Source organism: Anser anser, assembly GCF_964211835.1.
Source record: "Anser anser genome assembly, chromosome: 1".
NCBI lineage: Eukaryota > Metazoa > Chordata > Aves > Anseriformes > Anatidae > Anser > Anser anser.
This window is the reverse complement of record NC_139720.1, coordinates 195134031-195159671: the sequence shown is the minus strand read 5'-3', so window position 1 is coordinate 195159671 and position 25641 is coordinate 195134031. Positions and strand designations below refer to the sequence as shown.

Below are 25641 nucleotides of genomic sequence, written 5' to 3'. Positions count from 1 at the left end.
TTAGTTCATATGAAACACTGACAGGTAAATTTTCAATCACAGCAAAACAGACTTTGTTCACCAAAAGAACCGACCTTACGGTGGTAACTAGCAAAGTAGTTTTTTTTGGTTGTTTGTTTATTTTGTCAGAGGGAAATGCTTATTAAAAATCAGTAAGTGAGCTGGTGTAGCAAGTTACAGTAATCACAACCATAGTAGCGTGGCCCCTACAAGTCTTATTTAATATATAAACTCTGATTCAATAGCCTTGTCTAAGTTATATTTTTCCTTAGTTCATTATACCAGAGCTGCATTTTTTTTAATATCATAGCAGAGAAATTAGGTGGTCCTGAAGAGTTTTGCTACACTACGGAATTTTTCTTTCTGTGATGATAACAGGCTCAGATATTGCATAAAGGAGAATTAAGCAATGATAACAATGTTAATGGAAGGTACCTCTATTTATAAATTTACATCTTATGTATAAAACTCGCTCGAACTAGTTCCAAGAGAGGTAATTCTTTGTTTCGTGGTCTTTGTTCTAGGATCTTCTCATGGACATATATAAAAGCATTGGAGAGCCTGACAGTCTCTATGGCTGTGGTGGAGGAAGAATGTTACAGCCATTAGCACGGTATAACTTGTTAATGGTCTTATGTTCTATAAGTAATTGATTTCATTTCCTAGCAAGGAACTTAAATTGAAAACGTCTCCTTAACTTACAATAGGATAAGAACTTATGAGCACGAAGCAGTATGGGAGAAAGCTCTTCTAACGTATGACCTTGAGGCAACCCTCTCTCCATCTACTTGCCACGCAGGGATAATAGAGGTAATTATATTTTGTAATAGGAAATAAATGTAGGAATTGATATCCATTGTACTGTATAAAGTTATTCATATTAAAACCAAAATTGTTTTAGGACAAAGAAATCTCTTCAGTTATCAAGTTCAGTCCTCTCTCATTATAGGTAGCCAAACCGCATGATACAAGACAAATCAGAATTTGTCTGAAAACACCAAGGCTTACTGTCCTTTTGTCACACACCCATAATCTCTATCTTGGATCATTAATTTTGTGAAATATTTAAAAATATTTTTCCATTTTATACAAATTTTGGGTAGCTCCTAAAATGATGAGATATAAAAAGTAATACAACTGGTTATTTTTGTCATCTCATTATTTAAACATCTACATTACAGCAACTGTGTTACTGGAACTTGTATTTCTTATGAAATAAATGCATAGAATTGATGTTGTCTTGTTTTAATGTCTTAAAATATGTTGCTTTTTTACCCTTTTTTTTGCTTTTTTATGATACTAAATTATTTAGTATTATTATTAAACATAATGGCTGCACGTGTAACCTAGATAAGTGATCGCAGTTATAAAGTTATTGTGGTCTTTTAATAGATAGGAATTAAAAAGTTGTAGGAAACTTTTTCAAATCTCCACTAGGAAAAATAGTTCACTAGGAAGTCAAACCAGTTTTGGCTTACTACTCACAAATGATGGAATGGAGAAATGTCAGCAGATAGTTCATTTTGAACAGATCATAGAAATTTTGTTTCAAGGGATGCCAGCCACAGTAGCAATAAAATAATTTTCCAAGGTGATTGGTATGAGTAGTGTGATTTAATAGTTATCTTACTAAAAGTTTTTTTGTGCTGCATTTAGAAATACTTTTGGTTCTATCTTACCTGCAAAGGTTTCTTTGTCACCAAAGGCAAAACAAATACTTTTAAAAAACAATTCAGTTTATCAAAGGAGGAAAAGCAACTTTCAGTAATTTTGTTAATTACAGGCTTTGCAGAATTTTGGGCTTTGCCACACTCTTTCCATGTATCTAAAAGGACTGAAACATGAAAACACTGAGTGGTGTGCAGAACTACAGGAAATACAGTACCAGGCAGCGTGGAGGAATATGCAGTGGGACCAAATCTCTTCTGTCATGTAAATCAATTTATTTTTTTCATAGTTCTGTAAGTGAAAGGCAAGTGTTTCAGTTCCAAGCAAAAAAAAAAAAAAAAAAGGACATTAGAATATAATTCCTGTGGTGCAAGTCACCTACTTTATTTTAATCATTGAATTGAAAATCCGTTGTTTTCTCTTGGACCTGTTTTGTTTGCACATCACTTTGTTATCCTCAACAACTATGCAGTTGATTCTTCTTTTTGTTTGTTCATAACTCTCTCTTAATGCTCTTCCTAACTGAAATTTTACACTTTTTACTCATATAGTAAATGTGTCTTAATTATGTATGAGGGATAGATACTTTTTAATGTTTAATGTATAAACAAATGGGAAGGATAATAGTAAGCCGTGAGAGGTCTTCAAAAACTGAATTAGAAAAAAAAAACAAACAGCAGTGTTGATCCATGGCTACTGTATTGTAAGAAGCAATCTCTTCCTTTGTGTCATGTTCTATACCTAGCATTAGTTATTTCATACGACTGGTCAGGATATAATCACAGAATGGCTGAGGTTGGAAGGAACCTCTGGGGGTCATCTGGTCCAACCCACTGCTCAAGCAGAGACACCTACAGCAGGTTGCGCAGCACCATGTTTAAACAGCTTTTGAGTATGCCCAAGGAGGAGACTCAACAACCTCTCTGGGCAGCCTGTGCCACTGCTTTGTCACCCACACGATATAGAAGTGCTCCCTGATGTTCAGAAGGAACCTCCTGTGTTCCGGTTTGTCCTGGCACTGGGCCTCTCTGAAATTAGCATGGCTCTGTCTTCATTGCACCCTCCTTTCAGGTATTTTTCCCCATGTAACAACTAGTCCTAGGTGATGAGTGATTGTAGCAGGAGACTCTCTTCTGAGAGGTACGGAGGTGCCCATCTGCCAACCCGACCCACTCTTGAGGGAAGCCTGCTGCTTCCTGGGGGCTCCTATCAGGGATGTCACCAAGAGACTGCCAAGCCTTGTATAACCTGAGGACTATTATCCGCTGCCGTTGTTTCGTGTGGGCACCAGTAACGCAGCCAGGAGTAGTCTGAGGAGTATCAAGAGGGATTACAGAGCCCTGGGAGCAGCAGTAAAGGACTTGGGAGCAGAGGCAGTTTTTTCATCAGTCCTCCCAGTCAAAGGGAAGGGGATTGAAAGGGCCAGTCGAATCTGGCAAACAGATGGTTACAGGACTGGTGCCTCAGCTACTTAGACCATGGGATTCGTTTTGAGAAACCTGGTCTGCTGGGGGCTGATGGGGTCCACCTGTCAGAGAAGGGGAAGAGCATCTTCGGTCATAGAGCAACTGACATCATCTACCTGGACCTGTGCGAAGCATTTGACACTGCCCTCCATTATATCCTTGTCTCAAGGTAAAACAAGTAAACAGAAATTGTTTACTCTGAGGGTGGTAAGGCACAGGAACAGGTTGCCCAGAGAAGTTGTTGAAGCTCTGGAAGTGCTTAAGGCCAAGTTGGACAGGGCTTTGAGCAACCTGTGGAAGGTGTCCCTGCCTATGGCATGGGGGTTAGGATTAGATGATCTATAAGGTCCCTTCCAACCCAACCCAATCTGTGATTCTATGATTTATAAACATTGATGAGATCCCTCTGAGCCTCCTCTTCTCCAGGTTGAACAGTCCCAGTTCTCTCAGCCTCTCCTCATAGGAGAGATTCTCCAGTCCCTTCATCATCTTGGTGGCCCTCCATTGGACTCTTTCTAGTACATCCAGATCTCACTTGTACTGGGGGGCCAAGAACTGAACTCAGTACTCCAGGTGCAGCCTCACCAACGCTGAGTAGAGAGGAAGGATCACTACCTTTGACCTGCTGGTGATACTTTACCTAATGCAGCCAAGAATACCATCAGCCTTCTTAGCAGCAAGAGCATGTTGTTGGCGGATGTTCAGTTTGGTGTCCACCAGGACCGCCAGGTCCTTTTCTGCGTGCTGGGTGGCCCCCAGGCATGCACTGGTGCGTGTGTTTGTTCTTCCCCAGGTGCAGGACTCTGCACTTACCCCGGTTGAACTTCATGAGATATTTGTAAGCCCACCCTGCCAGCCTGTCAAGGTCCCTCTGGATGGCAGCATGGCCCTCTGGTGAATCAGCCACTCGCCCCAGTTTTGTGTCATGTGCAAATATCATGTGAACTCTGTTCCTTCCTAGTACAGCTACATCATTTCACGCTTGGGGAGGAATATATTCAGGACGTTTTGATAAAAGCACAAGTAGCGCTATGGGTTCTTCAGTGACTCCATCTGCATTAACTTTGAGTAGTTGAAAGAATGGAGGATAGAGAAATGGATCTGAATACACTCCAGGTGCATTCACATCCTCTGCTACTTCCCTGTCTTGAGGTGGTTGTTCAGAAGCACTGGGAAGACTTCACAGACATCATCTCCTGTTGAAGGCCGTATGTCATGCCACAATCAGAACAAACTTCATATAGGTGGGCTCGTATAGGTGTATGAATAGGGAGATACTACTCTAAGATTTTTTAGTTGTGTGCACAAACCTTTTAGGCAACTAAGATACTCATCTTTAATACAAGAGCAGAAAAAGCAACGTATGAGATAGAGAATGGGATGGTAAGGAAGAGGAGGATCAAGGAGAAGAAAGAAAAGCAAAATGGGTAAAACAGAGAAATGTGGATAGAGGGAATGGATACAGAAAATGAATTTGAACACCAGCCTTATGATTTTCAATATTTTTTTTCCATTTAAAAAATATTTCTGAAGTTAAATGTAAAAAATTGTTGATTCTAATTGAAGATGCATACATCCTATATCATTCAGCGTAATGCCTTGAGAATTGTTAGGATTAACTTTTTATTGTGATGTTGTTTTTGTCTTATTATTATATAATTGTGAACATATTCTCCAGTATTCCAAACATTTTGACAATTACTGTTTTTTCTTTGTTTTAAAAGACCAGATTGTGTTTATAAAATACTAAATTACTTTGAAATGTAAAGGGTTACATTGTAATTTTTTATGACCTGAAACAGCAGTTCATCCAGCCACAGAAAAATGTACTGGTAAAATATTCATCATAAAGATAAAATAGAATGCTTTGCAGAGAATTACAATTTCCTTTTCATTTTTATGTTATTTGTGTTTTATTTTTTTCTTTAAGAGATGAGACAGGAGGATTGGGGTACCACAAGTCATTGTATGATGCTCTTCAGTCTTTACGAGATAAGGAATTCTCTGCTTTTTATGACACTCTTAAAGATGCAAGGTAAAAAAAAAAAAAAAGGAAGAAAAAAAAACATCTTTGTCAACATTCTGCTCTTATAGAAAGGGGCAGGGGGAAGGAGAGATGGTAGTCACAAGTTAGGTATAAAAGACTTGTGGTGGTTTTGTGGGCTTAAATGAAGAGTCATTCATAGAATAAAATCAGTTCTTCTGGTGTGCAACTTAAATTCTAGCTTTTTTTAACATGAATTTATCTTTTGTGCATATCCAATTTGCGTGTTGAGATTCATTTCTAGTATGCATTTTTTTACTTAGCAGTCCTCTGAAATGGATTTGAATGCTTACTTTTTCAAGTCAGTTATAACACATGCTTTGGAGTTTATAAATATGTTTATCATGTTTTCACTTATTGACAAATTTAATTTTTTGAACTTTAACGGTATTACAAAATAATTCCAGAGAGAATAGATTTGCTGTTTAATTTCTTCTCACTGTGGAAATTATTTTATGGATATTTGGAATTCTTTGCGGATACTGGAAAAAAAATATTTCTCTGTTAAATCCATAGGGTGAATGAAGTGGAAGAGCTATGCAGAGGCAGTCTTGAGTCTGTGTATTCTTTATATCCAACGCTTTGCAGACTACAGCTAATTGGAGAGTTGGAAAATATAGGTCCAGTATTTTCCAGGTATTTTTTAAGCATTGTTTTATACTGCTTTTTCAGTTTTCTGTATGTTTGATAATCGAGTCTAGCACACAAATAAAATGACTTCATCAAATTTTATTCCTGGACATCTCACATTCCATCTTAAAAACTGTATGAATTTTATCTTTAGGACGGGAAGACAAATCCAGATCGTCTTTATTTCCAGACGGGATTTATTCCTGGTCTAATTTTAATTACTTGATACTATAGCAATATTATATTTTAAGTAATTTTTTTTCTTTCCTTTGTTTTGAGTTCCCTGGTGCAACCCAAGGCTGCAACCATATCTCTTAGCCTTTGGTTTGCTAAAATGACTGAGTCAACCTCCACTAGTTTCCTTTCTGACACTGTTTTCTACTTCCTTGATCATCCCCGTGGTTCTGTTGAACGTTATTTCTGTTTGAATCACTTTTGTAGTGGACCAGTATTACCATCAGTGTTATAGCTGAATTCTTAACATTGCTTTTTAATAGTGTTATTAACTTTGCCTTTTTTCGGCCATAGCTGTATCAGCTTGATAACTTATAGTCATTCTACAGTCATCAGACCTTATGAACCTTTGCTATTTACAGTTAATGAACTGTCTAAGAAAGTCACACATACAGTGGCAACCTATACGGCTGTAATGCCACAGTTTTGAATTTATTCTTATTTTGATCGGTATTTAACTTACAGAACAAAGTAAGAATTTAGATTTCTAATCTTTTAAGCACTCCTGGGACTGTATGCATGTGATTCCCTTTTGATGTTTTTTAACGCTTAATCAAGAATGTTTACAGCGGGGGTTTATGGACTCTTCTTTTTGAACTGTAGATTGTGAACTACCTCTGTACTTTACTGTTGTTACTCGTCTTGCGTTTCACTAATATTTAGCAGGAATTGATAACAGATCTTTTCCGTTTTGGTAATAACTGCAGATCTTCTACTACTCAACAACTGAACGATATTTATTTGAAATGGCAGAGACAGTCCCATCTTCTCAAGGACAGTGACTTCCGTTTCCAGGAACCTATCATGGCTCTGCGCACTGTAATTTTGGAGATCTTACTTGAAAAGGAGGATGAAAATACAAAAAGAGAATGTATTAAAGACATCCTTACCAAGCATCTAGTGGAGCTCTCTAAATTGTCAAGAACTGCTAATAATACACAGGTAACAAATTTCAGGAAAGATCAGTGATGGATATTTAGGTTTTTAGTTTATAAAATAACTTGATTTTTCAACCGTACTGAAGATTAACTGTATTCTAAGTTTATTCAATGAAACAATTATTTAGAGACTTGAAATATGTAGAACTTACTCATGAATTACTCACTGGAACAGGCTCCCCAGTGAAGTAGTCACTGCACCAAGCCTGTCTGGATTTAAGAAGTGATTGGACTGTGCACTTAGTCGCATGGTCTTTTGGGCAGACCTGTGCGGTGCCAGGAGTTGGACTTGATGATCCTTATGGGTCCCTTCCAACTCGGGATATTCTATGATTCTATGAATTGTATTTATTGGCATGTTTTCTAATTTTTGATCATAGTTATAAGCCAGTCTCTGAAGTGGATAATACTAAGATGAAATTTTTACAGCAGAATGCTCTTATAGCTCTATTAGGTTATTCTGGTATAATTTTATATATCCAGCTTTCACTTGCATCGTGTTGTTCTAGTGTCCCAGATTAAAGCTGCAGAAAGAACTCTGTTGCGTCTGTATATTGAGTGTTATCTTTGAGGATTTATAACCTCAAGGCACCTTTGCATTGTGTTAAATCTCTCTCTGTGAGTGACTTAAGGGGATTTGCAGGAACAGTGGTTTCTGCAGCTGCTAATGCTGAAAACTCCATTTAGAATTCAGAGTCAACCTTGGCTCATTCTAGCTAGTGCATCTGCAAGTAGTAACTCAACAAGAATTTTCAGAGCAACAATATCCTCCAAGAACCTCTGAAGGAAATAATTCCAGCTAAATATATAACTTGGAAACATGTTCAACACTTCAAATATGTGAAAGTATATTAAAATGTGATTTCAGGAAGTTTCTAACTCTCTTTGTGCATAATGGTGTCATTGGTAGAAAGCTGTCTTTGATTTCATAGACTGAGAGGTTTACTCAGTGCCTCTGGAATTATTTGGGAAATTTTCTTAATCATTTTTTTATCTCATGCCTGCGCAGTCACTAACACAATTCTGATGACTGGCCTGTAAGAGCCTAAACAGAAGTTCAGAGTTTTTCACTTAGATTTTCAGGTACAGAAAAGGATTAAAATTGAAATGCTATTTTTGGGGGGGATTAAAAGGTTCTGGAAGATCGAGCCAGTGTGTTTCTGGAAACACTATCATTCCAGCCTTTTCAGTGCTGTATGTCATGGATAACTTTTGGAACATACTTCTGGACCTTATCAGTCTTTCAAACCATGTGATGATAACTCTTGTCTTTTGGCACACCACTAGCTGGCAGCATAAAGTGTCTGGATGTGGGAAAGTTTCTGGGGAAGCATTCTTCACAATTAATGGCTTTTCTTCCTCTCTGTTGCCACTACTATCCATTAGAACGAGGAGTAGAGTGCTGTACAGAATCATCACACTGACCGCTAATTGAAGTACTCAAATTTTCATTTACAGGCATTCCTACATTTTAATTACTTACCTTGTGTAAAATGCTTATTTAAAAGTTTGAATGATGTGGTTGTTACTTGCACAGCTTGTGAAAATACACGTTAGCCTCAATCTTCAACATGATTAAAAATAGTTTGCTCTTCATGCTATCATGTATTGATGCTAGATTGCTAAATAATAAGGATGTTATTTCACCAGTAATATGAGTAAAGAGGCAGATATACAAACAAATTCATATATGATGGTCACATTTTTTGTATTTTTTTTATGTCTCTTTCAACATAATAATTACGTATTTATCATTTTAGCGTAGTGATTATTTCAGCAGATACTGATTGTAGGGTTTCTGTACCTTACATTTCCAAGTAATGTAAAATGTTAAATGTTGATAGTTCATTTTGGGGTTTGTGAAGTTCAATTCCATATTCTCTTTTTGCTGCAAGTCAGGATTGTCTGCAAATTCGTAGAATGATGACTTCATCTCTTTCTTCAAAATACATTCTTAGCATTAGATAGAATATGCTGCACATGTAGAGCAAATTAAGATGGAGTTTAAAAACAAAATTTGCTTTAAGGTCCATGTATTTGACTTAAGGAGTTGTTGCTGATCATGTTTTTTTTTTTTCAATTTCAGCTTCCAGAAAGAGCTATGTTTCAGATCAAACAATATAGTACAAAGCAATATGGAGTTTGTGAATGGCAACTAGAAGAAGCTCAGGTTTTCTGGGCTAAAAAGGAAGAGAGTCTTGCACTGAATATTCTTAAAGGACTGATAAAAAAATTAGATGCTGATTGGTTTCAGGTATGTGCTATATAGTGTGTTAATTTATGGCATTTAAATTATTTAAAATTGTATTGCCTCTTCCTGAAGCTTTCCCTTGGAAGAAAATTAAAAGTTTGTCTGCGATATTACTAAATTTTTCATTCTCAGAATGTCTGAAAGCAAAAATAGCTGTATTAGCAAACCTTAGCAGGGGATTTCAAAGTCTACCTGTAAGAGCAGAAAATGTCAGGATTCATTATTAACTTTTCTGCCTCTAGTGCTACCACTGAGAAATTTATAGCATTTTAAAATCAGAGATTATTTCCCTTGATATAAAAAAATAACTTGTTCTAAACAAAGCTATTACATAGAGTTGTATCTTCTTGTTCTGTGCCAATAGTTATATGGACTAATAGCCAAGCAGAGTTGTTTAGGCATATTGTATTGGGAACTGTAATAGTGTACATGTTTCTGTTACAGGAAGAGTCATATAAAGGATTTTATCTCTTGTCCTTATTGTGCAAAAAAAAAAAAAATATATATATATATATATATATAAGAAGACTCTAATGATACATATTAATGGTAAAGAAACACTCCTTCATTGTAGGCATTTCCCTTATGTCTGTAGGGAGTCTTTGTGAAGAGGTGGGAGTATGATTTGGGGCTTCTGTTTCAGTGGGGGTGAAGCTGTATCACAAACTATACAGAAATTCCAGGCAGGTTTTTGGCTGATAAACTTTAACCACTGTACCTTGGACTTCTCTGTCCCTTGAACTCCAGTATCAAGGGACACAGATGTGATCTGGCGCACTGTTTCACATCTTTGAATCCTTCCCCGTTTACAAGCACCCCTGGGCTTTTTATTTTTATCTTGTACCTCTGAAAATGAAATCTTACCTCAAAGATTAGTTTCTCATCAAACTTGACTTCACCAAGTGCCTCTGGATCTTGGTTATTTTAGATCCCTTTGAAAGCTTCTTGAAAAATCACACCACTTGATGTGAAGCGAAGACTATATTCATATCTCCAGTTCAGAATACAAGAACTTAAACAAAAAAAACCCTCTCTCTTGTCTCAGTAATGAACAATAGGAAGTTCCTAAGAAAACTTGTAAAGAATAGTTGAGCTCTATAGCCAGAGTACTCCTCCAGACTAATTTGTAGCACAAGAACTTCCAGATCCAGAGGTAGTTTCTTTGTGTGTAATTCTTTACTTTTTTTTTTTTTTTTTTGTACCACAATTTTTTCCAGTCACTTGCTGAGTTTGTGTAAGTTTTTAATATTCAAATGTTGTGGTTTAACCCAGCAGGCAGCTCAGCACCACACAGCTTCTCACTCTCTCTCCCCAGGTGGGATGGGGGAGAGAGTCAGAAAGGGAAAAGTGGGTTGAGATAAAGGCAGATTACCAGGTAAAGCAAAAGCCATGTCACTCCAAACATCCCCCCCTTCCTCCTTCTTTAACCCGGCTGTTACTGCTGAGCATGATGCCTTATGGCATGGGATGTCCCTTTGGTTAGTCTGGGCCAGCTCCCTGTGCACCCCCTACCTCGCTGGCAGGGCAGCACCAGGAGCTGAACAGTCCTTGGCTCTGTGTGAGCGCTGCTCTGCAACAACTAAAAGCATAAGTGTGTTATCAGCACTTTTTCATCAAAAATCCAAACACACAGCATCACACAAACCTCTGTAAAGAAAATGAATCATCCCAACCAGAACCATGACACCAAAAAAACTCTGTGACAAGGAATTCCACAGCTCAATACTCATTGTTTTAAGAGCCGCTTGCTTTTGTCCATTTTGAACCCTCGTCTTCATTTGATGATAGTTCTGATCTTGGAAAAAACAATAATTGCATATTCCCTGTCACCATTCTTCATAGTGAGGTAACGCTTTCTAGTTCTGTTTCTAGTCAACCATCTCACAGTCCACTGCTGTATATATGCCATGTTCTCTGCCTGCCCTCTTCATGCATCATTTAGCATTTATTTTTTTGCTGGTAGTTTCATTTGCTTTTTTCATTCCATTTATTTTCTTGTATTGTCTGTCATAAGTTTTTTATTCTGTCATTTTATCGCTTTGAATAACTCAACATCATCACCGGATTTTGTTCACTGTGCATTGCCTTCCCCAGATTATTGTCTTTTTAACAGCACAGATCACTGGGTCTTAGGAGCATTTTCATGGGTGACTAATGACCCTGTAAAAAGTGGCCCACTTATTTCTCTTTTTGCTGCCTATCTTACTTTTTTGCCCCTCCAGGAACCATGCTTTTTGTTTCTCGAGGCTTTGTTTCTTCAGGAGCTTTTTGTTGAGGAGCCATGACACACAACTGCTGGAATCTCTTGGAGTAGACTGGTATCAGACAGTTATTCCTTATCCCTGTGCTTGTTGACTTCTTCAGGAAGTCCATTTGAGCTGGGAAATGGGATGCATCTGAGGATGCTAAGACAGCTGGCTGTCATTTCAGAGCCACTCTTGTATCACCTCTGAATGATCATGGAGATAGGGAACATTCTGATGACACCAAGAGGCAATCACATCCATATGCAGAAAAGGCAAAAAGCAAGATCTGAGAAACTACAGAGCAGTCAGGCTCATTTCAATTCCTAGGAAAATTACAGAACAGGTCTTTAGGGAAGTTATTTCCATGCACATGAAGGACAAGAAGGTGATTGGGAAAAGCCAGCACAGATATACTAAGGATAATCAGTCTTGACTAACCTGATCATCTTCTGTGATGAAACAGTTTGCCCAGCAGATACAGAACAAGCTGTGGATGTCATCTGTCTTGATTTTAGCAAGGCATTTGCAACAGTCTCCCACAATATTGTCCTCGACAAGCTGGTAAGATACAAACTGGGTAGATAAGACCACAAGACAGGTGGAAAACTGGCTAGACAGCTGAGCTCAGAGGGTGGTCATTGATGATGCAAAGGCAGCCTGGTAGCCAGAAAGAAGTGTTTTCCTCAGGGTTTGTTACAGGCTCTGATACTATCTTTATGAAAGAGATTTATGTGACAGGACTCAATTCCTTCACCAAGTTTGCATATAACAGCAAACTGGAAGGAAGAGTGACTGGTGAGTCAGACAGACCTCAATAGTTTGGAAGATGATACCAACAGAAGTTGCACGAGATCAGTTCTTCACCTGGGACTGAGTAACCTTAAGCAGTGGTACGGGTAGGGGTCTGACCGGCTGGGGTGTAGCTTTGCCAAAAAAGGACCTGGTGGTCCCGGTGAACAGCAAGCTAGAACAAATTGCCATCGTGCCCTTGTGGCAATACAGGTGAACCATGTCCTGGGCTGTATCACCAAGGGTTGAGCCAGTAGGTTAAGAAGTGTGATTGATTATTCTGCTTGGCACTTCTTAGCCCACACCTGTCCAGTTTTGGTCCACCCTTCAACAGAGGCATTGAGAAATTGGAGAGGTCCAACAAAGGGCTATGAAGGTTATTAGAGGAATGGGGAACTTGGCACAGGAATAAACATTTTAAGGATTGGTTTTATTCAGCCTTGAGAAGTGAAGGCTCGGGGCAGATCTAATCACAGTCTTCCAGTACATAAAAGGGGGTTGTAAAGATGGAGGTAACTACTCACAAAGATGTCCAGTGAAAGAGCAAGAGACAATGGGTGCAAGTTGTTTCAAGAGAAATGACATCTGGATACGGGAAAAAAAACCTCTTCACCACTACCACTGTAACACATTTCCCAGAGAAATGGTGAAATCTCCCTTGCTGGAATTTGATAGTTCAAGATTGAGTTTAGGAGAGTCCTAGAAGCTTAATCTAAAGCCCTGTTTTCAGCAGAAGGTTGGGACAGATGATCTCTCCAGAGGTTCCTTCCAGCATGGACTTTTCTGTCATTCTGTGGTTTATTTTTACAAAAGCTGTTCTGGATTTTCTTTATATTCATCTATCAATTCTCTTTGTGTTTTTGTTGTTGTAATTATAACTCCTCTTAGTAATACTAACTCCTAATAAAGTCTAATAATGCTTTCATATTATATGTTTAGTTGTCTTCAAGTTGTTTGCTGGTTGGTTTTTTTGACAGTCTGATGGTGGGTTCTATGTTTTCCTTTGACAGGATATTTGATTTTTTTGTATTTTTAATTTTTCACTTTGATAAAACTTGATTTTGCATACTGATGTGGTAAAAGTGTCTTCATCTTCCTTACCTTTCTGTTTAGCCATGATAGTTTTCTTAGAATATTTTTTTTTCTTAGAGTATTTTTTGGAAGTTACTAGGCATTCACTTTGAATCTGTATACATTATTAAGGAATATCACACTTCAGAAGGTTGGAGTATTTAGGGCAAAGTTCTGTACCTGTCAGGACAAAATCAAGAATTTGCTTATCCTCTTTTCATTTATGTGATTGTTTCATTTATCAGTTGATAAAGGCATAAAAAAATAGTTCTAGTCTTACCTTCCAGTGTTACATTTACCTTGGAGTAAGGAGCTTTTGTGTTTTTGCAGTCTATGATATTCATCAGCATTTCACAGTCAGTGTTGCCATCTTGATCAGGTGGTCTTTAATATATACCCTATGCTCAAAGTATTTTGGAAATTTGTCCTGCTGTAGAATTAAAGCTGAGCTTCCAGTCTGGAGGCAAGTCCGCTGGAAATCTACTCCATCGTCTTCTCAGAGCACTTTTAACCAAGTTTCCATGGAGAAGTCTGTCTGAAAAATTTGATGATCACACATAGTTATCACAATACTTGAATGTTTCCTACAGCGTGCGCTATGGTCCTTCAGATTAAATGGGGATGTTAGAAATAACATTTCTGGAAACACACTCTGAATTTACTTTATTTTTATTAAAATTTGTTATTTTTTATTGTGTTTTTAATTGTTCAAACTGTCAGGTATTTTAAAATGGGCACTCTCCATTAGTCTTATAGAGAATGTGATTTAAGGTTATTGACTACTGTATATGTAGATAGTAAATGCCATTGTAGATGCATTACATGTAACAGGCCTAAGTGATTAAATTATGTTTAGAAGTAAAAAGTTTTATAAGTAGCCTACCGAATATGTTAAAGGTATTTTCATTTGCTGTCTTCCTCTTCTTTTCTTTTTCCAAAAATTTTCTTTCTTAAAGGTGGAGAATAATCCTCATCTGAAATTGATGTATACAGAGTGTCTGAGGCTATGTGGAACCTGGTTAGCAGAAACGTGCTTGGAAAACCCTACAGTCATCATGCGGAAATACTTAGAAAAGGTGAGTCTAGTCTTTGAAATGCACAGCCTTTGAGATAATGCTGTGTTAAAATGTCAAGTGAATTTTACAATGTAGCCTTCTTTTTTTTTGTGTGGATTGGAAATACAAATTCTTATAAAAAAATACAAATTTCACAGGTTATTATATAACACTGTAATATGACTGCTATTCCGGTTTTCCTTTTTCCTTCTACCCTATCCCCGTCTTTTCACCTTCAGGATAGATCATTGACTTTTTTGTGTTTACAGTACAGGGATTGCATTCATTACAGTCTCATTCCAGGTGCTGGAAGGTCTTGCACTAATGTTTCAAAATACTGTATTTTTTTTTTATAATCTTAGCCATAGTAGAAACATTTTTATTAATATATGTCTGCTCTACATTTCTTTATTTCCATTTTATGAAACTGTACATAGTTGCCTGTTACCTTCTACATGGTTTCTTTGATGATTTGAATCAGTGACTTTCACATACAGTTTCCTTCTCTTTTTGGCACTATCTTCGTTTTTTCTTCTTTATCTTATGACGTAAGGTAAAACTAAGTTGCAAAACTTCATGCCTAGTTGCTCTGAAAGACAGATGGTGGTAGGAGAATCCTGTATGGTTGTTAAAGCTGTTTGATACATGATAATATTATTGACAGCTTGCACTGAAACACTCCTCAAAGGTTAAATTCACTTAGAAAAAAATACTCAGCCTGGTCGGTTTTATTTTATATATATGTATATATTTCATCACAGGCAACCTTAACTAATCTGAACAAACAAGTGTCCCTACTTGAGCATGGATTTGGACAAGATGACCTCAAGAGGTCACTTCCATTCTGCGATTCTGCGATAATAGAGTTTGGTCAGGTGTTATGCAGTAGTCACTATTCATCTGATTATCAGGCTTTTTATTATTGTAACTTCCCTTTTAGGCTGTGGAAATTGCTGCAAGCCACAGTGGAGACAACAGTGATGAGATGAAGAATGGAAAGATGAAGGCTTTCCTGTCTTTGGCTCGTTTCTCAGATAGTCAGTACCAGCGAATTGAGAATTACATGAAATCCTCAGAGTTTGAAAACAAGCAGGCATTACTGAAAAAGGCCAAGGAGGAGGTTGGCCTCCTGAGAGAGCACAGAGTTGAGAGAAATAGGTGGGTGTTCAGACTGAGAGGTGGTTACTGTGGAGCCATTAAAGGCTTTGTCTTTACTAATTCTCTGTCTGTCTGGGCAAGTGGTACAGCATGGTTCACACCTCTACAACTGAATTTTTCCTTCTCTTCATAAAACAGTGGCTGAACCCATAATGCTTGTTGCATAGAGTTTCTTTCTTAACTGGGCTTGGACATCATCTAAGAGAATTGCTAGTTGGTGTGGGCCAAAACTAAGGCAAGGAGCATTACAGCAACAGCTAAACAGTATGGATGATTTCATCAAGACTGAGATTATATCATTAGAAAGAAAAAAGACACTGACTGAAGATTTACTTAGAGTGGTGGGTTTGTGTTGGACATGCACCAAAAGAATAGCTCCCACAGTTTCATTTTGTAGATGTTTATTTTACTGGGCTTGTTAATACACAACAAGTTTAAAGAGAAAAAAAAAAAAGGTTAAATTGCCAAGCAACAGAATTTGGACAGCCTAGTCTGTTCATTGAGAAATAATGTTGTTTAAAAATAATGTCTGTTCACATAGATATACAGTGAAGGTTCAGCGAGAGCTTGATCTGGATGAATGTGCCATACATGCCCTAACTGAGGATCGTAAAAATTTCTTGTGTAAAGCAGTGGAGAACTATATCAGCTGTTTGCTAAGTGGAGAAGAACACGATATGTGGATCTTCCGACTCTGTTCCCTGTGGCTTGAAAATTCTGGAGTTGATAGAGTCAATGAAATGATGAAGGTATATGTTTACTGCTTTTTTTTCCTTATTATACTTTTACATTCAATTATCCACCTTCTCCTCCTCCTCCTATTTCTAAAGGATGAATTATAGTGGTGTGATGTATGCTTTCCTGGATAGCTCCTTAGCATTTCCATCAAAACTTTCCTTTTTCAGTCATTGCTTATCAGTTAGTTGCTCATCAGTAACACTGTAATTCTCATTGCATTTTAATTTACTTTAGCAATTTACTTTAGCAAGTCTGTAAGATTAAACATATCTCATGATCTTTCACTGTCGTTACCTTGTTCTTTACATACCTTGAATGCTGCCCATATCCTTCTATGTCCTTTAGTATGTTATTCTGGATATATTGTGTATACTTTTGGGTGAAAGGATGTAGTTTTAGACTATCTGTAGAATGCAGCAACCATGGACCAGAAAGGTTCTCATTGTCAGGTTGTTTTTTTTGTTTCTGCAGTGATGCGGGATATCTGTTAATTCTTGCATGAATGATATGTATTTATAACAGACATCTGTGTAATTTGTAATTGCTTCATTTTGTGTTAACTTTGTATTAACTTTCAAGAGTAGAAAGTGATCCTTTACTCACATTTTAACACACAATTGCTTATTGTCTTAAACTAGGTTGTAAATTTTTTTGTTAGGAGTGCTCCTTGCCATAGTGAATCTAGAAATGTGGGCATTCTGAATTAATGTATCTAAGCTCTGCTCTAGTACAATAGCAAATAGTACTTTCCTCATCAAGGACATTCAAGAGGCAGGAACCAAGATGACGTGATACTCACTTGATCACTCAGCAACAGTTACCCTGTTAAAAAAAAAATGCAAAATCAAAATTTCTAACCTGGTATTTTATGATTACAGTCTTTTTTTTGGTGTTTAACACAGCTTTCTTGCTGAATTTTCTCTACTACAGAAAAATGCAGAGAAAATCCCTTCATACAAGTTTTTGCCTCTGATGTACCAACTGGCTGCTCGAATGGGAACTAAGATGATGGGTGGTCTAGGATTTCATGAAGTTCTGAATAATGTAATTTATGCTTTTTTGTATCTAAAGATATCTTGATTGGTTTAATGATGCATACTCCTAAATAATATGTATCTTCCTTTGTGCACCTATAGCACAATGAGTTATGGAGGTGGTGATGCAAAATCAATATTGTGGGTGGAGGGAGAGAGAGGATTGGGGAATTCTCATTGCTACTTCGTTGTTTTTGTTGTTGTATAAGAATAGTCTTATGCATGTATAGAAATGTACCTTGAATGTATTACAATTCTGGAGGTAATGTCTAAGTGATATCACTACTCTTTATTTCTTACGAAGAGCCTTAGTAGCTCAAAAAAATAATTATGTTAATTAAGTCATTTTATTTCTTCTGTACAATTTTCAATAATGGGATCTTTTTGTTTTCCTTGACAGCTGATGTCTAGAATTTCACTGGATCATCCACATCATTCTTTGTTTATAATATTGGCTTTGGCAAATGCTAACAAAGATGATCTCCTGACAAAACCAGATTCAACTAGAAGAAATAAGTTAATTAAAACTGCACCAAAAGAAATCTCCCAGCTTGATGTGGTAACTATAAAAAATTCTATTTCACTGTATTCTATTCAGTTTTGTAAAAAAAAATCTACTTATTTATTTCAAGGGCTGTTTTAGTGTAGAATTCAGCAGCAGAAAGAGTGGGAAGAAAGAAGTATTTTGTGACAAAAACATTCTTTTGCGTGTGAATTGGTGTTTACTGTTGACATTTTTTTTTACTGAGGCTAAACAAAACATAATTAACATTTCCTGCAACAAATGCCCCCAATTATTGCACAGAATTTTGTGATGAATGTCCTTGATGAATTATTCTCTAAAAGGCCCAGTAAGTGTCTAAAAGTTGCAGTAAATGTTTGAGTAGGATTATTGTTTATTGTTAAAAGTAAATACTGAGCATCTTTCTGCTTTAAGTGATAACGTGTTCTAAGTGTTTAGCCATGCGCAGTATACCTTTTGTTCCTTTGTATGACTTTAATTTGCTAAAAGCCATGATGAAGTGTAGTACTGAACTGCAGTTTCATGTTAATGTTGTCACTGTTTAATTTTTGTTGGAATCTGCCAGTGGAATCATCTTGTATCTGGATTAATGTCCTTTTTCTGCCCCATCTTTATAGTCCTGGCATGGATGTTTGTCATTGCCCTCTTATCCCTCATTGAATGTTTTCGTAGGTCTCCCGTTTCCTTCTGGAGAGGGCCCACAATTTCCCTAGTCTTCCTTTTGTCACCGATGTACCTATAGAAGCCTTTCTTGTTGCCCTTGATGTCCCTGGACAAATTTAATTCTAACAGGGCTTTGGCTTTTCTAACCCAGTCCCTGGCTGCTCCAACAATGTCTCTGGATCCCTCCCAGGCTGTCTGTCCTTTCTTATGCTCTCTGTAGGCCTTCTTTTTCTGTTTGAGTTTGCCCGGGAGCTCCTTGTTCATCCATGTAGGCCTCCTGGCGTTTTTGCCCCACTTCCTCTTTGTTGGGATGCATCACTCCTGTGCTGGGAGGAGGGGATCCTCGAATATTAACCAACTTTCGTGGGCCCCTCTTCCCTCCAGGGCTCTTTGCCCCATGGTACTCTACCAAGCAGATCCATGAAGAGGGCAAAATCTGCTCTCCTGAAATCCAGGGTGTTGAGCTTGCTGTGCTCCCTCCTCGCTGCTGCCCTCTGGATCCAATGGTGATCTTTAAGGTCTCTTCCAACACAAACCGTTCTATGATTCTAATTGTACTTAAATGACCGCATGTTACTATGCATCCTTAATCTTACAAGATGTAGTTTGCAATTGATGTTTGTATTTTATTTTTTTTTTTTAGGACAGGATGGAGGCTGCTAGCAATATAATCAATATCATAAGAAAAAGGAGAGCTCGTATGGTTAGAGATATTGAAACCCTTTGTGATGCTTACATCATATTAGCAAATGTAGATGCTAGTCCATGGAAATCTCAAAGAAGTAAGTCTTGAAAAAAAGATTTTCATTTTCAATAATGAAGATATATATATATATATATATATTCTTGGATGAAAAAAATATTTCTTAATACTTGTATATAGTTAAAAGAGATACTGTAATAACGTTGTGCCTTTTGATAAATGTAGAATTCAGTCTGGATTAAAAGTTGTAGTAGTTGCTCGTACTGTAAGGTATGGACTTCATGAGTATGCAACTCCATAAAACTCCAGTTGTGCAGTGGTCATTTTCATCAGCTCAACAGACATATGCAGTAGGATTTTGTGTCCCAAAAACTGTTTTTGTGAACTTCAATGTGTGTTTATAATTCCAAATGTAAAGGTATGAATTCCGTTTAATTACAGAAGGAATAAGTATTCCAGCTGACCAGCCAATTACTAAACTGAAAAACCTGGAGGATGTTGTTGTCCCTACTATGGAAATTAAGGTGACTGAAGTTGAAATAGTTATACATTGTAATATCAAATCTTAGATCCAAGTTTCTCTAATGACAGTCAGAGCATTTCTCTCTTCATCTTCCCATGTTCTTTACAGGCCAGCCTATCTGGGTACTTTTCCTGTGAGGTGGGAGATGCGGGGTGAGATCCTTCCCTTTGGAAGGCCTTTAGAAATTTTTAGAAGACCGTGACCCCAAAGTCTAGGATAGCAACTTATCATAGAAAGATGATTTTGCCACTGTTAGCACTGGCTAGTCTTTCATCATCAGAAGGGGTGATGAGGCACCTAAACAACAGAGAGGATGTGGGAATCGGAATCTCTTATTTTATAGGTGCTAGCTCAGAGTTTTAAGGAGGCATTTAATGTACATGAAGCTGTGAGATTAAACAGATCTGCCTCTTCTGCTGTTCCTAGTTGGCCAGCTTATGTGCTTTAGCTCAGTAATTTAGTAATGGTAAATGATCTGTTCCCATTAGCACGAGTTGTCGATTAGATGGGTGCGTCGGCACCCATTCTTATATGCCTGAGTAAGTGAGCATGCTTCCCCTACCTAGGAAACTTAGCTGTTTGAGGAGTGTAGAGTTGTATTTTGGGCCAGCCACCTAAAATGTAAGTGTTTGAAGCTGAGCTTCCATATGTTGGAAGTCCCCCTGGCTATCTCTGTACAGCCGAATAGAACAGGCCAAGGGAATATTTTATGCTGTTTGACTTCAGAGGCCAGAAATTGCCGCCCATGCTAAATAACATTTGTTTGTAGGGCTCCTCTTGGTCCCTGCTGTTGCACCCTTGTGAGATACAATTGTTATTGTCTTTGTTTTTCTTCTTCCCCTGTACAATTTACCTGAAACAGAAGGAGGTCTGTAATATAAACAACTCAAATGCAATTTCCTTACAGCTAATGGAGTAGGGTTGCTTTGTGGCATGGGGATATCCAGGATGGTTTAAGATACAGACCATACAGATTTGGGCAGTTTTAGAATTGTAGTTTGGGTTCATTTGCAGGCTAATGTAAATCTAATGTCCTCCAACCATATATGAATATTTTCTGGGAGAACGCTAGTTGGCACAGGCTGAAATTGAGTTATTATTCCTGTAGATGACAGAACGTTTATATTAATATTTAGCATATAGTTTGCAAACAAATCATTAATGCTTTCTCTGAGGGAAATGGAGATCGTATTTTTATTAATTTTAAACTAATATAATTTCAGGTGGATCCCACAGGAAGATATGAAAATTTGGTGACAATAAGGTCCTTTAAGCCAGAATTTCACTTAGCAGGAGGCCTGAATCTGCCTAAAATAATAGATTGTGTAGGATCAGATGGTAAAGAAAGGAGGCAGCTGGTTAAGGTAGGTTCTGTCTGTTGTAGGGGCATCTCAGAGATTTGGCATGTTGGAATTTTTTTTTAAGTTCTCATGTCAGTTTTCTCTGGTATCACTCGCGTACTAAATGCAAAATTCTCACAGTTCAGTGTCAGTTTTCTCTGTTCAGGGCTTTAATAAAGGAAATCACAAAGTATCTCATAATATTTAATATTTTTGTAAATATTGTCAACAATATACAATAGCTTATCTGACAGTTACCAGACCTGCTGACTTCTGTGGTCATGTGACTAGTGACCTGCAGCAAATAAAAGCCGTCAGCATTTTGTGTAAAATACCACCCTTTTTCTTTTTTTCCCTGTATAAATATAATTACGATTCAGAGACAATTGAATACATGCATGTAGACACACAAACCTCTAAACAAAAAATTTTCATTAAACTCAGTTGATGTCATTCTGTCTGTCCCTCATGGCTTTGTAAACATTCATCAGCTGCTGCAAGAATTCTGACTTGCTGTTAAGTATGGGGTAGTTTTGAAAGTCTTAAAGGGAAGCCTGAATCTCCAGATGTGCATTCCTTAAGCAGAACTGCAGTACCAACTGATGCTGCTTCAGCCGTGTGCTGGATTGCTAAATATGGTGAATGCAACACCTTTTTTTAAAAAACATAAAAGGTACCTTAAGGAATGTAGGTTCATTGAAACCTTAATTGAATAACATTTGTGAAAAAAGAGAAGAAAAAGGTGATAATTTAAGTTAATTATAATTAACTTAAACAACTGAGTACTATTAGAAAACCAAATGTAGACATTGATTACATTTTATTACAGTTGATTATTGTGGAAAAGTAACTTGTGTTTTGTGGATTTATTTTTTCTGTGTATTTGAAAGATGCAGAACAAGAAGTCGTATACTGAAAAAAGTGCTCTTTAACTGCTTTTTCTATTTATACTACAGGGACGTGATGATCTGAGACAAGATGCTGTTATGCAACAGGTTTTCCAGATGTGTAATACATTGCTCCAGCAAAACACTGAAACACGAAAGAGAAAATTAGCTATCCGAAGATACAAGGTAACCCTGAACAGATGCTGCAGCAGAGGAATAAGTACTACTGATACTGATAAAGCATATTTTCCTATTCTTCTCTTCTTAACCCAAAGACAATTTAAAAGCTTATCTTTTATGTGGTGTTAAAAGTGTCACTGTGCCTTAAAGTGTAGAATAACCTAATTATTACATTTTTTTTCAAATCCTTAAAAAAACCTGCCTCTCAATGTATATTTAAATATTATTCAAAGCTTTCTGTATATTAACTTATATGAACTTTATATGAACAGAAATGAAGTCATTCGCTGTCTTTGAACTACAAGTTGCTTATCATTGAAATTGAGAATAGAAGTTTGTTTATAAATTCTTGTTAATTTTAGTCTTGCACTATTCCTTCCAGTTGAATCCAGAAGACTGGTCTAGCGTCTGTTCATGCAGAATTTGAATTGCAGAACAGTTTCTGTTGGAATTGGGAATGCGGCAATAAATTCTAATTATAAACATAGAAAATGTATTTAAACAGGAACTTCCCCCCCTTTTCGTTTTTTTATGTGTTAGGGATTATTATAGTAATTGTGATGGTGACCTGAGTAAGTGCTCTAAAAGTATAAGTTCTTGTCCTTGACAAGTGAGAAATGTGTATTCTGGAATTTCTAAAGAAAAACTGCTAGCATAGTCTAAGAAGTCACGGTTTGATTCACATTCTTAAAATAGTTCTCAATGAAGATGCATGTTTGCACATGTGTAAAAATGAATGAGAGCAGGGAGGAAAAAAATGAGGGGTTATATTATGAGATAACGAGACTTCCATAAGAAAATAATAATAAAACAATAATAAAAATAATAATAAAGGACACAGGCAGTAACTATTTCTCTGAGGCCCGGAGATTGTTCATTCTCAAGGCAAGTTGTGTCTTCTAGAATACTAATCCAAACAAGCAAACTGAGTAGGTTAACTAAGTTGTACTGAAGTATGTAGTGAAAGGTCCTCTGGGCTAAAAAAAACTTTGCAAGTATATGCTAGAAGAACCTTGAGTTTATGTTATATATGCATACCTATACAGTAAAATCATATATTTTGGCCAGCTATATGGTTTGATTTTGTGTCTTTTTTAAACAAACGCAAATATCCACCAATGCTCTGCAGTATGTATTCGTAGCTGTGTGTGTGTTTCCCTCCCCCATGCAGCACTGGTTTTGTTTTCACAGGTAGTTCCCCTTTCTCAGAAAAGTGGTGTTCTGGAGTGGTGCTCAGGAACAACTCCCCTTGGGGAGTTCCTTGTGAATATCGAGGAGGGAGCTCACAAGAGATACAGGCCTAAAGATTACTCAAGTTACCAGTGCCAGAAGATAATGATGGTGAGTCAAAATAATTAAAGAAAAATATCTAGCTCATATTCTGCTACACAGAAAAGGTTTCTTTAAGTATTAAAGGAGAAAATAAAGTTATACTTCTAGTATATAACAATGGTATTAATATATCTTCACACCAATCTGAATGCAGCCTGGAAAGAGTCTTTACAAAATAAAAATTGCTGAATGAATGTTTGCTGTAGGAAAGATTTTGATATAGCTAAATCTCCAGGAAATCTGTGAAATGTTTTCTAGAATATAAATACATTGGAATACCAGAACGGTCGTTACAGAGACCCAACAGATTCAGTATAAAGTTAACTTATAAAATTAACTTATGCTTGTCATGTTTCTCATTGCATTGAAAAATAATTTTGTTTTCATGAATAAGCCAAAATGCTAGATACTAATCCTTGGGGAAAATGGGTTTAGAATGCAGCTGAGACGAATGCATGGTCTTAACTGCCGTAAGGCAGTGTGAAGAGGTCTGGCTCCTCCTGTGCGCTGACATCCATGCACAGGAAAAAGAAAAGACTAAAGGAAGACTAAAAAGAAGAGTAAATAATGACCACTACCATATGTAAAGGACAATAAATTGACTCAGCACGTCACTGCAGACAGTTTTACCTGTTGCTTTACTTAGCCACAATGTGCAAGAAATTAATTTCTTTTAAATCTGTATAGATTTAACAGGATAAATGTGTGCTTAATTGTGGCTTTGTACAGCTTTTGCATGCGACTGAATGAGTGAGAATGACTTTCTCACAACTGTGTGAAGCAATCAGAAAAGCAACAGAAGAGGGTGTGGGGGAAGTATGTCTCAACAAGATGCATTTACCTGTATGTAAAATACATGCAGCCACTGAACCAGAGAAATGGGATGTGTTTTTCATATGTAGCCCATGAGTTGTGTATGAAAATATAATTGTTTAGTAAAACAGACAAATAGGTGCATTAATGATTGCTGGAAAAAATACTGTTCATAGCTGAGAGAAATGAGTGAGAACAGCATTTGGGAGAGGGGGGAAGGGGTAGGGCTGTATTTCTCTCCAAAGCAGTCAATCATGGGAGAAACATTTCTTGTGCATTTAAAGGATGCGCAGAAGAAACATTCTGAAGAGAAATACAACATCTTCATGAAGATCTGTGAGAATTTTCAACCTGTGTTTCGTTACTTCTGCATGGAAAAATTCCTGGATCCAGCTGTGTGGTTTGAAAAACGGTTGGCATACACTCGCAGTGTGGCTACTTCTTCTATAGGTATTGCATTGAACTATTAACATGGCTTTTTTAATTAAGTAAAAAACCAGTTTATACCATTTCAGATGTAATGCTTTTCAGCTTTTTTCAGCTGTCAGAAAAAGGGGGGGGGGGGGCGAACAAAAAATTTCATCAAGAGCACCAGCACTATTTTATGAATTAAAATTTCTGACACCCCCCTCCCCTTTTTCTGCAGTAGAAAGACAGAATTAAATTCTTTCTTTATTTTCTCTATATATGTGGTTTGTATATTTAACCTCTGGTAGTTTTTACCTGACTATCTGACTATTTCAGTTATTGTGCTTTAAGATTTTTTCATTTCATCTGTATCCTCAAATGTTTTAGCTGAGTTGAAAGGCTTAATCTTTTACTTCCCTTTTGCTGGCATCATTAGGTATGGCTGAAATGGTTATTTAAGCTTTGGCATTTTTCTTTGATTTTTCTGTCTCCATAAGTAAGTATAGACATACAAATTCTGGATTTCTTCTGGATGACTCAGTTTCATATCATGTCTCTGGAAGATATTTGATAGTATATTGTATACATTACAATAGACTGTATCTTATATGTTAGCATATTGTTTATACACTCCCTTTTTGCTGAAAAATTAAGTAAATCTACTGTCTAGCAGAATTAAGATGAAAGAATTTTATAGGAAATATTAATCTATGTCTGTTAGATAGGGAAAAAAAAGCATCAAGGTTTCATTTGAAGGTTTTCTAAATGTGAGGACAGTAAAGCACTGAAATAGGCTTACATGAAAGATCTTATAATTTGGAGATTTTTAAAACCAAATTAGACAAGGATCACTTAGGAACTATTTAGGTATAGAGCTGCCCTGACTGAGTTATGATTATATGATACTGTGAGTTAAAAGGTTTTCTTAGAAATTGTAATAATAAGAA

The 25641-nt window shown here is 36.9% G+C and overlaps 1 protein-coding gene across 5 annotated transcripts in view; it reads left to right on the top strand.

Moving 5' to 3' along the window:
• Nucleotides 1–25641, top strand: part of ATM (ATM serine/threonine kinase) — a 76912-nt gene that overhangs the window by 46836 nt on the left and 4435 nt on the right. For 4 of the 5 annotated variants that reach the window (XM_083849844.1, XM_083849842.1, XM_083849843.1 and 1 more), the window contains 18 exons: nucleotides 525–613; nucleotides 708–810; nucleotides 1784–1932; nucleotides 5065–5169; nucleotides 5695–5814; nucleotides 6750–6984; nucleotides 9067–9234; nucleotides 14294–14413; nucleotides 15333–15550; nucleotides 16092–16299; nucleotides 17219–17332; nucleotides 17723–17881; nucleotides 19152–19290; nucleotides 19653–19735; nucleotides 20958–21098; nucleotides 22031–22147; nucleotides 23333–23482; nucleotides 24571–24736. In XM_083849844.1, the coding sequence (XP_083705970.1) occupies nucleotides 525–613; nucleotides 708–810; nucleotides 1784–1932; nucleotides 5065–5169; nucleotides 5695–5814; nucleotides 6750–6984; nucleotides 9067–9234; nucleotides 14294–14413; nucleotides 15333–15550; nucleotides 16092–16299; nucleotides 17219–17332; nucleotides 17723–17881; nucleotides 19152–19290; nucleotides 19653–19735; nucleotides 20958–21098; nucleotides 22031–22147; nucleotides 23333–23482; nucleotides 24571–24736 (2584 nt within the window). The remainder of the gene's footprint in view (nucleotides 1–524; nucleotides 614–707; nucleotides 811–1783; nucleotides 1933–5064; nucleotides 5170–5694; nucleotides 5815–6749; nucleotides 6985–9066; nucleotides 9235–14293; nucleotides 14414–15332; nucleotides 15551–16091; nucleotides 16300–17218; nucleotides 17333–17722; nucleotides 17882–19151; nucleotides 19291–19652; nucleotides 19736–20957; nucleotides 21099–22030; nucleotides 22148–23332; nucleotides 23483–24570; nucleotides 24737–25641) is intronic. The other variant, XM_083849845.1, reaches the window with a different exon arrangement.